The 14,045-nt window shown below is 46.7% G+C and overlaps 1 protein-coding gene across 2 annotated transcripts in view; it reads left to right on the top strand.

The window, feature by feature from the left end:
• Positions 1-3,697: 3,697 nt before the first annotated feature.
• Positions 3,698-14,045, top strand: part of INPP5K (inositol polyphosphate-5-phosphatase K) — a 153,443-nt gene continuing 143,095 nt past the window's right edge. The window contains exon 1 of one of the 2 annotated variants that reach the window (XM_078780531.1): positions 3,698-4,114. In XM_078780531.1, coding sequence (XP_078636657.1) covers positions 3,831-4,114 — 284 coding nt within the window. In that variant the 5' untranslated portion in view covers positions 3,698-3,830. The remainder of the gene's footprint in view (positions 4,115-14,045) is intronic. The other variant, XM_068121063.2, reaches the window with a different exon arrangement.

Here is a 14,045-nt window from a genome sequence, read left to right on the forward strand (position 1 = left end):
TGAAAGCCAAGGATGATTGGATAGCTTAACAATGTCTGTGACACAATTCAATACAACGTTTATCCCAAAAACTGATTTTTATCTCAAATTTAAGGCATTTGTTTGAAAACAAAATGAAAATTTTGCTTTTTAATCATAGGATAATCATTAATCAGAGCTATAGTCAAATTAAATGTACTTTAAATTAACTTTTGTCATTGATTAAGCTTTTTTGTCTCAAATTTAAGGTCTGACATTGAACATTGATAACAAAATAAAAAACCTAGTCCCAATTGTAATCAATGGAGGCCAATGACTTCTTAGTCACAACCTCAGTGGATGTTGCCAGTCCATGCAGCTTCTCCCTGACGCCCTTCACAACCCTGTATAGAGCCTGGAGCTGCGCCTCAGATTTGGGGGCCTTGTTAGTGTTCAAATCTGTGGCGAGTCCAAGTGTCCGCTCTGCTGCGTCATTGACAACTGGGAGTTTGGCCACAACTTCCTTGCCATGACGATAGCTGTCTGAGGTGGGCCACTGTGCAACGGGGAGCTTGACAAAACTGGAGTCAATACCCAAGAGTTCAAACATGCTCCAAGAGTCGTAACCAACAAAGTCTTTGAGGGCTTTACTCCCCAATTGCTGTGAGGCTGGCATCTCCTGTATCATGTTATGTGCAGTCCCATGGTACCTGAGCATAGCCCTTCTCATAGTCTGCTTGTCAGATGACGTTCTGTCCGAGAACAGTGCCAAAGAGACCAATCTCTCTGAGAGGTACCACAAATGGTTTTGTAGCTTCTCTCGGGCCACAGTCACAAAGGACAGAAATTTGGCAGGCCACTTTGTTGGATTCTTTGCGATACTGGCCTCAGCCTTGAGGAGGTTCTTCATCAGGTACATGTCGTTAGATGGTGCATCTGCAGCACTGGTACATGTCAACCACGCTTTAGTGTAGAAGACTGACATGAATGCAGCGAGACTGGTCATGTCTTCCAGCTCTTCGGGTGTGTAGATATCTCCCAGCTGCCAACGGAAGAGTGCCACCTTTATAGTGTATAAAGTCTTGCTCATCCAACGGGCGTGGTGGAATGCCCCAGGAGCTTTGATAGTGATGGTCCTCATACCATCAGGGACAGTCCCTCCAAGAAACAGCAGTGTGAGGTGTGCCAGCTCCAGGTAGTCGTGTCGAAGAGTCTCCTTTGTGCTATTGTCCATCCACGTCTGAAGGAAGGTGATGGTGGCATGTACATGGCCAGCCAGCTCTCTCTGTTGAGCAGACACCTCGACCAATGTGTAGTTGCCCTGGTCCAATTCACTCCAAGTGTTGAGCAGTCGCTTGAACAGCTGTTCATTAGGTCCTGTGGTGGGGCCATACACTATTGAGCAAGACACCCCTCCAACCAATTCGTGGATGTGGTGCCGACACGCCAGTTGCAGAAGACTCCTGCCAAACTCAGTCTCCAGTCTTACTACGACTCCACTCTTGACCCCAGAGTTCACTGCCGTTGTATCGAAGACAAGAGCGCCTATCCTTGATGTGTGCAAGGGCGCCTTGAACGCCCTGATGAATGGTTACAGTAACAACCGAAAGCAGGCATTAAAATTAATGATTGTAAGCTGCTTTTGTTAACTTTTTTTTATTGAAATGAAGATGGCCAAATTTAAACAACGTTATAACAGTTATAAAAACTGGACAATACAAGGTTGTAAAAGACAATTTAAAGTAAATTTAATCTGATTAATGGTTATCCTATGATTAAAAAGCAAAATTTTCAATTTTTTTCCATAAATATGCTTGAAATTTCAGACAAAAATCAGTTTTTTGGATAAAAGTGGTATTGAATTGTGTCACAGACATTGTTAAGCTATCCAATCATCCTTGGCTTTCAATTCTGCATCTTTTGGTACCAGAATCAACTCTGGGGGTCAAACACAGCTTGAGAAATCGTCAATTTAGGCATTTTTTGAGTCGTCTGTAACTGTTGCTATGGTAACGGGCTGTCTGACCGTAAAACGTCAATATTTTTGAATTTTTTTTTCATGATTTTGTTCCTGATACTCACTCACAACTTTTAGGTAAATTACATTGAATTAGGAAAATCACCTCCGATTTGGCCCAGCCTACCGCCCAGTGCTGAAGTACGAGCTTTGAATAAAGACTATTTGTTATACCAACGCGTTGTGGCCTACCTCTCTGGCAATCGAGTCGTGTATGCACAGCACCACAGGGTGGTAATTTTTTTCGAAGAAGAAGAAGACGTTTTCGTCGCATGTAAACATGCATAGCGAACCATATACGTTTGCTCTATTATGGTAAGATTACCTCGTGCCCTCACCCATCAATACCTCGTGTCCTCACCCATCACTACTTTGTGTGTTCATCCCCCACTACCTCGTGCGCTCACCCATCACTACCTTGTGCCCACACCCACCACTACCTTATGTCCTCACCCACCACTACCTCGTGACCTCACTCATCACTACTTCCTGCCCTCACACATCACTACTTCGTGCCCTCACCCATCACTGCCTCGTGGCCTCACCAACCATTACCTCGTGCCCTCACCACCCATTACCTCGTGCCCTCACCAACCATTACCTCGTGCACTCACCCATCACTACCTCGTTTCCTCACCCATCACTACCTCGTGTCCTCACCCATCACTACCTCGTGCCCTCACTCATCACTACTTCGTGCCCTCACCCATCACTACCTTGTGCCCTCACCTCACCCATCACTATTTCACTACCTCACCCTCACCCATCACATCACTACATCACCACCCATCACCACCTCGTGTCCTCACCTATCACTACTTCATCCTCTCACCCATCACTACATCGTGCCCTCGCTCATCACTACCTCGTGTCCTCACCCATCACTACCTCGTGCCCTCACCCTTCACTACCTCGTGCCCTCACCCATCACTACCTCGTGCCCTCACCCGTCACTACCTCGTGCCCTCACCCATCACTACCTCGTGACCTCACCCGTCACTACCTCGTGTCCTCACCCGTCACTACCTCGTGTCCTCACCCATCACTACCTAGTGCACTCACTCACCACTACCGAGTGCACTCACCCCACCACTACCTTGTGCCCTCACCCATCACTACTTCGTGCCCTCACCCATCACTACCTTGTGTCCTCACCTATCACTACTTCATCCTCTCACCCATCACTACCTCGTATCCACACCCATCGCTACCTTGTTCCCTCACCCATCACTACTTCGTGCCCTCACCCATCACTACCTTGTGTCCTCACCTATCAATACTTCATCCTCTCACCCATCACTACCTCGTGGCCTCACCCATCACTACCTCGTGCCTTCAGTCACTCACCACTACCTCGTGCCCTCACCTCACCCATCACTACCTCGTGCCCTCACCTCACCCATCACTATCTCGTGCCCTCACCTCACCCATCCCTACTCCGTGCTCTCATACATCACTACCTCGTGCACTCACCCTTTTGTAATTTGTCAATCTGATACCTTTCGTCGTTAAGCCACTCCATGAGTCTATCTATCTATCTATGTCCTTGTCCTTGTATAAAAAAAGATTTTGTGAAACAACCTTTCTCGAAATATGATATTAGTAGGTATTCGAGATTTTGCCTAAATAGTTGTAATAAACTTTGTTGTGGTTGGATTATCTCAATTTTTTTTATTTTTGTTTACCTATTTATGTTGTTTACTCAACAATGCAGCAGTAACTTTAAACTGTATCGGCACTGTGGAGTGAGTCAGTGGGAAAAGGGTGTGTGTGGTTAATTTGGCAGTGGGTACATCCTGTGAATGGACAAGGCAGAGAATGGAGGAGACTTGTTCAGGGGCGGGGCTTACGCGTCATGTTCCCTTTATCGTGTGCTAGCGGTTTACCAGTCGGAAAAAACAACGAATCGGTGAGAGAGAAACGGCGGCCTTTTCCGGCAGCAGGAATGGATTCGGTGGAGGACAAGATTGAAGGAGAGGCTGCGAGAAAAGATGAAGAAAGTCTGAGTGAGCCGAGTGAAGAAGAAGAGCCGGAGGGAGACGAACCAAGGAAGGACCGTGGAGCTGTGGTGGGCGAGGTCGTTGAAGTGACTGACAGTGAGAAAAAGAAGACCGACGGAGGACCGAGGCAGAAGTTGCGGTAAGAATGAGGGGATATAAGAAAAAGGCAATGAGAGGAACACTGTGAAACCTCATGGGTCAGTGAGGCGTGTGGCACGCAACTGAGGGTTCCCGGTCACGGCTCGGGTATTTGGGTGCACGCAACTGAGGGTTCCCGGTCACGGCTCGGTTATTTTGGTACAAACGTGGTACAATGGGGTCTTAGTCCGAGTTGCAATGTAATTATTCCCTTGAAGTCGTTAATTCCCTGCGATCTGTGTAACTGCTCTGAAATTCAACTTGTAAAATACAGGTGTATGTATATACGTTGTGTCTTTCCTTGAATTTTGAAGGTCGATAGGTGGAGCTCCCACCTTGCGATAAGCAGGATGCTCTCCTGAATTGCCTTTGGAGGATCTACCGTGGAGCGCATATAGGGTTGGAATCTGATTTGTGGCACGGATGTTACAATGCAATGTTTCAGATGGATGGGACCAAAGGCAGAGAAGCGACCGGATTAAAGGGATTCAGACAGTTGAGCTTGACCAAATCGGATCATGTGCTCAGCGCGTGGTCCAACGACCAGACGTACTTTAAAACGTTGTTTCAATGTCACGTGGTCACACAAACACAGCAAAGGGTCAGTCGGATCCATCACACCTGTGCCAAACTATGCTCTGCTCCCTGTGCTCCTAAAACGAGCAAAGCTCTTTAATCCCAAATCCACATACATTTTTACCTGCGTCTCATGCCCCTTATATCCACACTTTCTAGATACCTGTAGAATTCCAAGTAATGGGGGGTGGTGAGGAGTGGTGGGTGAAAATATCAGGAAGGTGGGGTGGATGACGATTGGGGTGAGGTGAGATGTGTAGAAGGATTAAGGTGGGGGTGGGGATGAGATCTGATTATAAGGAAGAAAGTAGTCCTGGCAGAGAAAGAAGGGATGGATGGGGAATTTATAAGGGGGGGGAGGTGGTGGTTAGAAGGAAAGGGGTGGGGAAACATGTATAAAGAGGGAAAGCAGGGCAGGAAAGTGTGAGCTTTGGAGGTGGAAGAGGAACAGACAAACCCCTTCACAACCCAGTGACAACTATCAGGGACGCCTCTTTGTGGTGGTTGTACCCCCCTTCCCTCCCCCCCCCCCCCACCCCAATGCAAATCGTGGGCAAAATCGTCCCTATTCTTCCTTGCTGCCCAGATTCGTCCGGGAGGGGCGATCGGTCCCCACGGACCAGCCCTTTCCCTTTTGTCTCTCGCTCTCTCTCCCTCTCTCCCTCTCTCCCTCTCTCCCTCTCCCCCTCTTTGTAACTCTGTCGTGGGCCCCACTTAGTGAAGGCGAGGGTACACCATCCAAGATGAGAGGGATCTCTGGGTCGCTCCTTTGAGTTCAATCGACTTATCTCCGTGGTGCGGGCTTGTTCAACAAGACTGTCTGGGGCTATAAAACAACAACAACTACAACAACAATAACCTAGTGACAGATCACATGTTTTACACAGGATAAGACTCCCACACCTCTAAGAAACAAACCTTTCAATATCCTATCGACACAACACATCCTACATAATAATGCACTTCTTCTGTTTATTTGTTTTTCTTTGTCTGTCTATCCAATGATCTTCTCTAAAACGACTGACCAGGGACCATAAAACCTATTTCATTATAAAGGTCTTTGTCTGAGGAGTTCCCATAGCAATATTCTTTTTCTATCACGAATGACCTCGTATGTTTTTTTTGTTTTTTTTTATCATTTAGCTTATATAACCACTATTTTGTCTGAAGAATCGCGAGATGACGGAATATCGTGAGATTGTGAATTAAACTTATCTTTTAAAATTTAATTTTAACATTGTTCTTAACTAACGAGAATGGGGATGTAGTTAACAACAGGAAGAAAGGAGTGAAGAGATTGTGAATTTAACATTCCGGGGTGAAGAGATTGTGAATTTAACATTACGGGGTGAAGGGATTGTGAATTTAACTTTCTGTCATTATTTACTTTTAACATTGTTCTTAACGAATGGGAACAGGAACAATGCAGGCATGGTTTAATCGTTCAGACATTCACCTTCGTGCTCCTGTCGCTTTCGACTATAATTTGTCTCATGAAATTCACGTGTTTAATGCTAATGACATGTGAATGCAAAACCAGGCCATTGCACATGCTTTGTGTGTGTTTACAGTGACTCAGGTCTGCTCACCTCGCCAGGCACTTTTAACCTGCCGTTACTAGCATAAAATCTGTTAAAATTGTCTTTTAAACACCAGTACACCCGTTTTCTATGGGAGTGACAGGAAGAGTCATGTAGTTCACCCTTGTGGGGTATATAGATAACCGTGCAGCTTCGCTAAGTTCCATAAGTAAAATTTGCCTAACGGATGTCGGGATTCCTACAAATTTATTTTAGTTTAGTGTTAAACAGCATTAGCGACTGTTTAAAAAGGTAATCATATGTGTTTGTGGTTTATAATATTTTTACTTCTGGTATGGGCCAGTGCTCCCACGAAACAGCACGATAAACTATTTATAAACGTTGACACAGAGTTAATAATATCCTTTGGGAAGGGGGAAATACAGTATTTATTAGTATTAATTTTGTTTTGTAGTTGCATTAATATTATGCTTTTGTTATTAGAAGCGGCCGTGAAAAAACGCCACTATAAAACTATCTCAGCACAGATATACACCTCAACATGCATCCCCATTGGCGGGGAAAACCCCCTTGGGGAAGGGGGCAAATGAATGCGCTACAACCTCCTTTGGGTGGCCGTTAGTCTCCATGTATAGTTTGGTTGAGATTGCATGAGTAACGACTGAATATATTGCGGTCAAAAATCGTCAGACAGGCACCAAATTGCATATTTTAGTATGATGATTATGATGATAATTTTCAGCATTTAGAGGAAAGAGTAGAAATTTCAGAATAGTTAACCATAATTCTTCTGTTCCTAAATGCAAATCGGACTAATGGAAATATTGGTAATATGAGAAATATCAGTGGATGAGAGTTGTCAGGCTTGTAGCATTTTCTATTAGTAAAAGCCAGCATTGGCTGTGGATAAAAGACACACACAGAAATATAGGTAAATGTTGACCGGTGGCAGTGCCGTGTCTGTGTGGGCGGGGATGTCCCCATGTAGGATTGGGCAAACCTGCAGAGGTGGAGGCGGAAACTGAGTACGAATGAGGAGTCAGCTCAGTCCATGTTTCGTGCTTCCTTCCTGGGTTGGAGGTGGGTACTTCGAGACCAGGGAAGGCTCCGTTCAGTCTTGGTACCTGCGAGTGGAGATGAAGACCGGTGCAGCAGATGGAACACACACACACACACACACACACACACACACACACACACACACACACACACACACACACACACACACACACACACACACACACTCCCTTACTTCTGGTTAAAGCAATTTGACGCTCTCCACTTTCATTACACTCAAGCATTCAATGAACTTATCGAAGGGGATCAGGAAATGAATGAATGACTCGCAGAAGGTAACACCTTCCTCATCCCAAAATCTGAAGAGACCCAAATGCCCCACAAATACCGGTCAATAACCTGTCTACCAACAACAGACAAACTTTTAACAGGAATCATCACAGAAACAATGTACCACCACCTAACACAACAAGGAAGCCTCGAGGCAGAACAGAAGGGATGCAAGAGAGGATTTTATGAAACAATAGACTACCTACTATTAAACAAGACCATACTCGAAAATTGCAATATGAGAAGAACCAAATTATCCACAGCATGGATAGACAAAAAAAAGAAGCTTTTGATGGTGTCCCACATTCATGGATGATAAAGCACATGCAAATGTACAAGTTAAATCCCCAAATAATCAAGCTGATTGAGAAAGCCATGGATCTATGAAATACCACACGAATCCTGCAGCACACAGAAAGAAAAATTGAAATACCAGGAGTAAAGATACGACGTGGGATCTTCCAAGGAGACAGCCTCCCCTCCCCACACCTACCCCCCCTCCTGTTTGGCCTGGACCTGGATCCACTAAGTAACCTCATACCTCATTAATGAGCACGGACATGGATACACTCTAACGTGAAATAAAAGAGCGTCCATCGAAACAAAAAAGGTGATGCACCTTCTGTATATGGATAATTTTGGATAATTTAAAACTCTTTGCACCGAACAACGGAAAATTGGCAGAACAACTGAAATTAGTGATACGGTTCTCCGACGACATCCAAATGGAATTTGGCCTCCAAGTGTGCCAAGTGCACATTCGTGCAAGGTAGATCAACAAAAACGGACAACATAAATTCGAATGGCTAAGAAGAGGTCAGCTCAACTGGGATGGAGAACGAATCATTATTTAATGCGCAAGACCAAGGACACTGCACCAATGGCTTTAAGAAGATGGCAGGACTGAATCAATCAAACAAGTGCTTTCTGCAAGGTAGCAACAGAAAGCATGAGTCACCTCCTATCAGGATGTAAAACACGTATGTCAGAACAGCTGTACACCCAAAGGCACAACAATGTATGTAGAGTAATCCACTAGCACATGTGCAGAAATTTCACAGTTTCAGAAAACTAATGGGCACATGAACCAAAAGCAATAATTGAAAACAAAGACATAATGCTCACGTATGACCTGATGATCCCATTCAGTGGAAAACACTGCGACCAGACATAGTACTCAGGAACAAAAATGAAAAGACAGCATTGCTGATTGGGATATCAATACCCAGCGATTTTTGCCTAAATAATGCCGAAATCAAGAAAAAGGTGAAATACTAAGACCTCACGAATGAAGTGAAAAGATCCTGGAAGCTGAAGAGCACCAAAATTGTACTAGTGATGATTGGAGCAACGGGAATGATAAAGAAGAACCTTACATAGATCTTAAAAACCATCCCCAGGAACATTACCACAAACAAACTACAGTTGGAGGCTCTATGTTTCACACTGCCCTTGGAACAAAATCCTGAGAACACCACAACTTCACCACTTAGCACATGAATCGCAATCATTCACCGAACCGGGGGTGGATACTTCAGCGTCCTGGGAGGACTCCGCTCCACTTTCTAAAACCAAAATAATGGAATAGCAATCAACGACTCACACACACCTACACATCCAATTTCAAACAATAACATACACAAACGCACACCACACACACACACACACAGAACAGGCAGCATGACTTGCTGGTCATGCTGCCTCCCTCTCGCCTGGGACAGAGACGACAAGGAGCCATGTTGAATAAATCAGTTTCGAAGTCAGTTAAGACTTACCTGAGAATGGCAGCTGTTAATGGACGAGATGGTGGTCGGTGTCACGCCGTTCGATGTGCATTTGGGCGACCTGACTCTGGGGCTTAGTGGGACTTGTGTTGAGGTGAGATCGAGGATTCGTGCCGTGTGCGGCCACTTTAGAGTGCACGGCAGCTTTTATGGGGCATAGGGCCGTATATGTGGTGCCCGAGGTTGCGTGGATTGTCTGGGATGAGGCCAGGCCTGGGGTCTTGCTGGGTTTCTCTGACTTTGTCATGCTGGGAGTGAGGGTCTGGGATTTGGTTTGGACACTTTGCACACACACTTGGACACTTTGCTTTGCTGGGAGTGAGGGTACACACACACACACACACACACACACACACACACACACACACACACACACACACACACACACACACACACGACAAACAATGACATACACACACTTCTCCTTTCAGCAATAGATTTTTTAACAATAGACACACAAATACATTATGCTTTTTCTTGTGGCCCCATAACTAAACCAACAATATATTTATAACAGCTCTCACAGTTTCCATAGCCTCTTCCCCCTCACACCCCTCCACCCTTCACCCAATATGATTTAAAAGAGTAAATATCATCATTTTAAACTTACCCTGTACACTCACTCACAAGTCCCAAATATGTCCCTCCCATCAGGGTTTCGAAGCACCTAATCCAGATGCACAGTCCATTCACAGGTAGCGATCCATCATAGGCTTGTGTAGCACACGCCCCTCCATTCGCACCTTACACCAACCCACATGGTTGGGAGTTTGCAGTATGAGCAGCTGCCTATCCGGCAAGCTGAGAAAGTTATTCAAGTCTTTTGTTGTGTAGCCATTTCTCTCACGCACTTTTCCAAGCATTTTCGACTTCTTTTGCAAGCTTTGTGAGCCATTTCAGCAAACAATCGTTATCCCAGACACAATATACTTTATATTATTAGTATATTGTACATATACATGTTTTATTTTTATATTTGATCTTGATTGGGCTAAGGCTCATAATAGAACACACACACGGACACACACACACACACGGACACACACACGGACACGGACAAACTGACGAGGCAAACACTTAACACAGCCACTGAGCTTGGGAGAAGTGGCGTGCCATCACTTCCTGGGGTACTCTGGGTACCAGCGACATCATAACAATGGCGCCACTTTTCTCGCCATACTCAGTGGGGCATTTCCTCAAGAGGAATTTCCTCCTCCCCATGGATTCCAACTTGTCTGTGCTCGATCCTTTTCAAGCAAGGAAGCACAGCACATACCATTTTTAAAGTCTTTTGGTGTGACTTGTACCAGTCCAAACCGGATGGGTGTTTTTTAGGAGACGCCATCTCCTTGCTGGATGGTTGTTGGCTCCCTACGGGAGCTCATCTGCCCTTTTCCATGTGTTGTTTTTGGTCGTGGCAGGGTGTCACACTCACCCTCCCCACTAGCAAAGCCAGTGAGGGGTGTCGGTTTAGTCACCGACAACCCGACCATGCGGCAGGTAGCACTGGGTTACATGTTACCAGTGGCAGTCCCAAAAGACTGACCTGACCTGGAATAAAAAAGAATGAAATGGTTTATGGTTTCATGTGGACAATAAAAAAGAATGAAATGAAATGAAATGATTGGCTTCCTTCTCTAAATGGCCTACTCCTGCACCAAAGTTCCTTAGCTAACATTGTTAAGAATGGAAGGTAAAGGAGAGGGGAGGAAAGAGAGTTAGGATGGGGGGGGGGGGAGTTGAGAGAAGTTGCTGAAGCACTGGAGGGAAGAGTGGTTGAGGACTTAGGGTTGTGAGGGGGGTTGAGCACTTGAAGAAGAAGAAAGTGGCAGGGGAGGACAGAGTTTGGGGGGGGGGGGGTGGTGCACAGAGGGTGGTTTGAGGCTTTGGTTCGGTTGGGAGGGGGATTTGTTGACTTGAAGAAGAAAGGGGGAGGGGAGGACAGAGTTGGGGGGGGGGGCACAGAGGGTGGTTTGAGGCTTTGGTTCAGTTGGGAGGGGGATTTGTTGACTTGAAGAAGAAAGTGGCAGGGGAGGACAGATATTTGGTGTAGAGGGAGAGCAGCAGAGAAGTGACAGAGTTTGGATGGGGGGTTGTTGACTTGAAGAAGAAAGGTGGAGGGAGGATAGGGAGCTCGGCTATGGTGTGTTACAGAGAGGGGACAAAATTCAGAGACTCGGGTTGATGCTTTGGTGGGCGTTTGAGGACTTGTGGTTGGGTGGGGGTGGTGGGTGAGGACTTGGGATGTAGGGTGGGGTGGGAGTTGAGGACTTGAAGGAGATCACATTCTACATTAAGTGGAATTTCCACGGGTCCCTGCTCATGCCTGAAGATTACATCCATGATGCAATCACAAATCTGCCTAACACTTATATCTTTGTCTCTGTCTGCTTCTATCCCCACTACGTCTCGGTACCTATCATTGAACACAAGGAAGCACAGCACGTACCATTTTTAAAGTCTTTTGGTGTGACTTGTACCGGTCCAAACCGGATGGGTGTTTTTTAGGAGACGCCATCTCCTTGCTGGATGGTTGGACTCGTGGTTGGGTGGGGGTGGTGGGTGAGGACTTGGGATGTAGGGTGGGGTGGGAGTTGAGGACTTGAAGGAGATCACATTCTACATTAAGTGGAATTTCCACAGGTCCCTGCTCATGCCTGAAGATTACATCCATGATGCAATCACAAATCTGCCTAACACTTATATCTTTGTCTCTGTCCGCTTCTATCCCCACTACTTATCGGTACCTATCATTGAAATTTAAATCTACCTTGTATCCCTGCTGCTACCACCTTCCCAGGGATATCATTCCAATCTTGCCTTTCTGTTATCTTAATCCTCCTCTCCTCATCCTGTTGCTATCCTTCCTGGATTAAAAAAAATTTCCTGTATCATTTTATCCACACCCTCCTTCATTTTCTTTAACAGTTCCATGACATTCCCTCATATTAACCCATCTAACCCTGGAAATGTTTCAGTAGGTCTGCGCTGAACCCTATACATATGGTAGCTATGTTGTTCCTCAAACAAGGCAACCAAAACTACCCAATAATGGAAGCAAGGCCTCATGAAATTCCTGTTTAACTTCAACACCATCTCCTTAAATATTGTTATGGATCTCAGAGACGGCACTCCCCTTAGCAAGGGGGGGGGGGGTTAATCCCCTTGGCCTGTTAAGCCGGCCGTCTCTGGTCCTGGTACTTGTAACGCTCTTTTGCGGGGTGGGATTGATCAGGGTTATTGGTCGAGGTGTTCTCCCGAATACCTTCACCAATCCCTCCGCAAAACAGGGAGACAAGTACCGCTCAAACCGCGGACAAGATGGTATTTGCCGAGCGGTTTAGCAATCCGCGGTCCGAGCCGTTATCAATTGACTAAACCCGATTCCGAGCGTTGGCCAAATCGTGCCACAGGTAGTCAATCGAAAGAAGGGATGAAAGCGATCGGATGAGAAAGAAGAAACCAAAGGTAAGGAATAACAGACATTTATTAATTATGTACAGAAAACCAAAGGAAGAGACAAAAGTAATATACAGGACAAAGAAGAAGAAGATACACAGGGCAAGCCTTAAAACAGTCTTAATTATCAATTCCCAGACAGAACAAACACAGACTCACACGAAAGGGAATAGCAGGCAGGAATCACTGGACGAAGAAGAAGGGTCCGTGCAGGTGAGAGGGTAGTCCGGGCCGGTGCGCAGCGTCAAAGGTGGCTCCAGTCCACGCTACGGGCTCGAGGCGAACAGCCAGCCACCGCTCCACATATTCGTTTTCACACGCACTGCCAGGCCAATGTCACTTGACGATTGTATTGTGGTCGCCGTCACGGACCCACTCGCCGGATCACCTCTCTCTCTCGTGCCTTCTCACCGACTCGTACCTTTTCCGTCCACCCCCTTCAGAACCCTCTCACTCAACTCCCAAGCAGTCCCTTGCAGTCGCTTTTATTGCTTGTGGCCGTATCAAGCCGCCAGCTCCGAGGGCACGCCTACCGGTTAGCTCACCGCGGTGCTGGTTTGGCCGGTAAGGGCTTGCTGACTCCACCTCGATGACGCGTCGACGTGCCAAGCCTGTGATCTGGCGGCTCCTCCCCCTTCTGCTCGGCCCGACCGCATAGCCAATGGCGGCTGGTGGGGAGTTAGAACACCACTCGCACCGCTTTTGAAGGGAACGAAAGGGACCTATTGTGGCGGACACAAAAGCCCACTGGCGTGGTGACATCATTCCACGCACCAAGTGGGCGGTGGCCACGCCCGAGGGGTAGGCGTGGCCTCATGATATACACCGGGCGACCAGCCCGGAGGAGTTCAGTGTTACAGTGTAGTCTTACAATAAAGACGTTTATATGTTACCGCTTGTCCGCTTCCTCCTTGCTCACAAGCAGCGCACGTAACGCCGCGCTTTACTGGTGACCCTCGACGTTGGATCTGCCGGAGCGATCCTTCCACACGCGACGCCATCGCCATGGCCGACTTCGTCAAACTTCCGGAATTTTGGGAGGCTCAGGCCGAAGTCTGGTTCGTCCAGGCCGAAGCCCAATTTCAGCTTCGGCACCTCACCGGCGATGACACGCGCTATTGCCACGTCGTCGCCTCCCTCGGGCCCGGCACGGCCGCTCGAGTTGTGTCCGTCCTTCGCCACCCACCGAAAGGCCACAAGTACGAGGCACTCAAGCGGCTACTCC

Source organism: Myxine glutinosa, chromosome 6 (genome assembly GCF_964187855.1).
Source record: "Myxine glutinosa chromosome 6, kmMyxGlut1.1, whole genome shotgun sequence".
Taxonomy (NCBI): Eukaryota; Metazoa; Chordata; class Myxini; order Myxiniformes; family Myxinidae; genus Myxine; species Myxine glutinosa.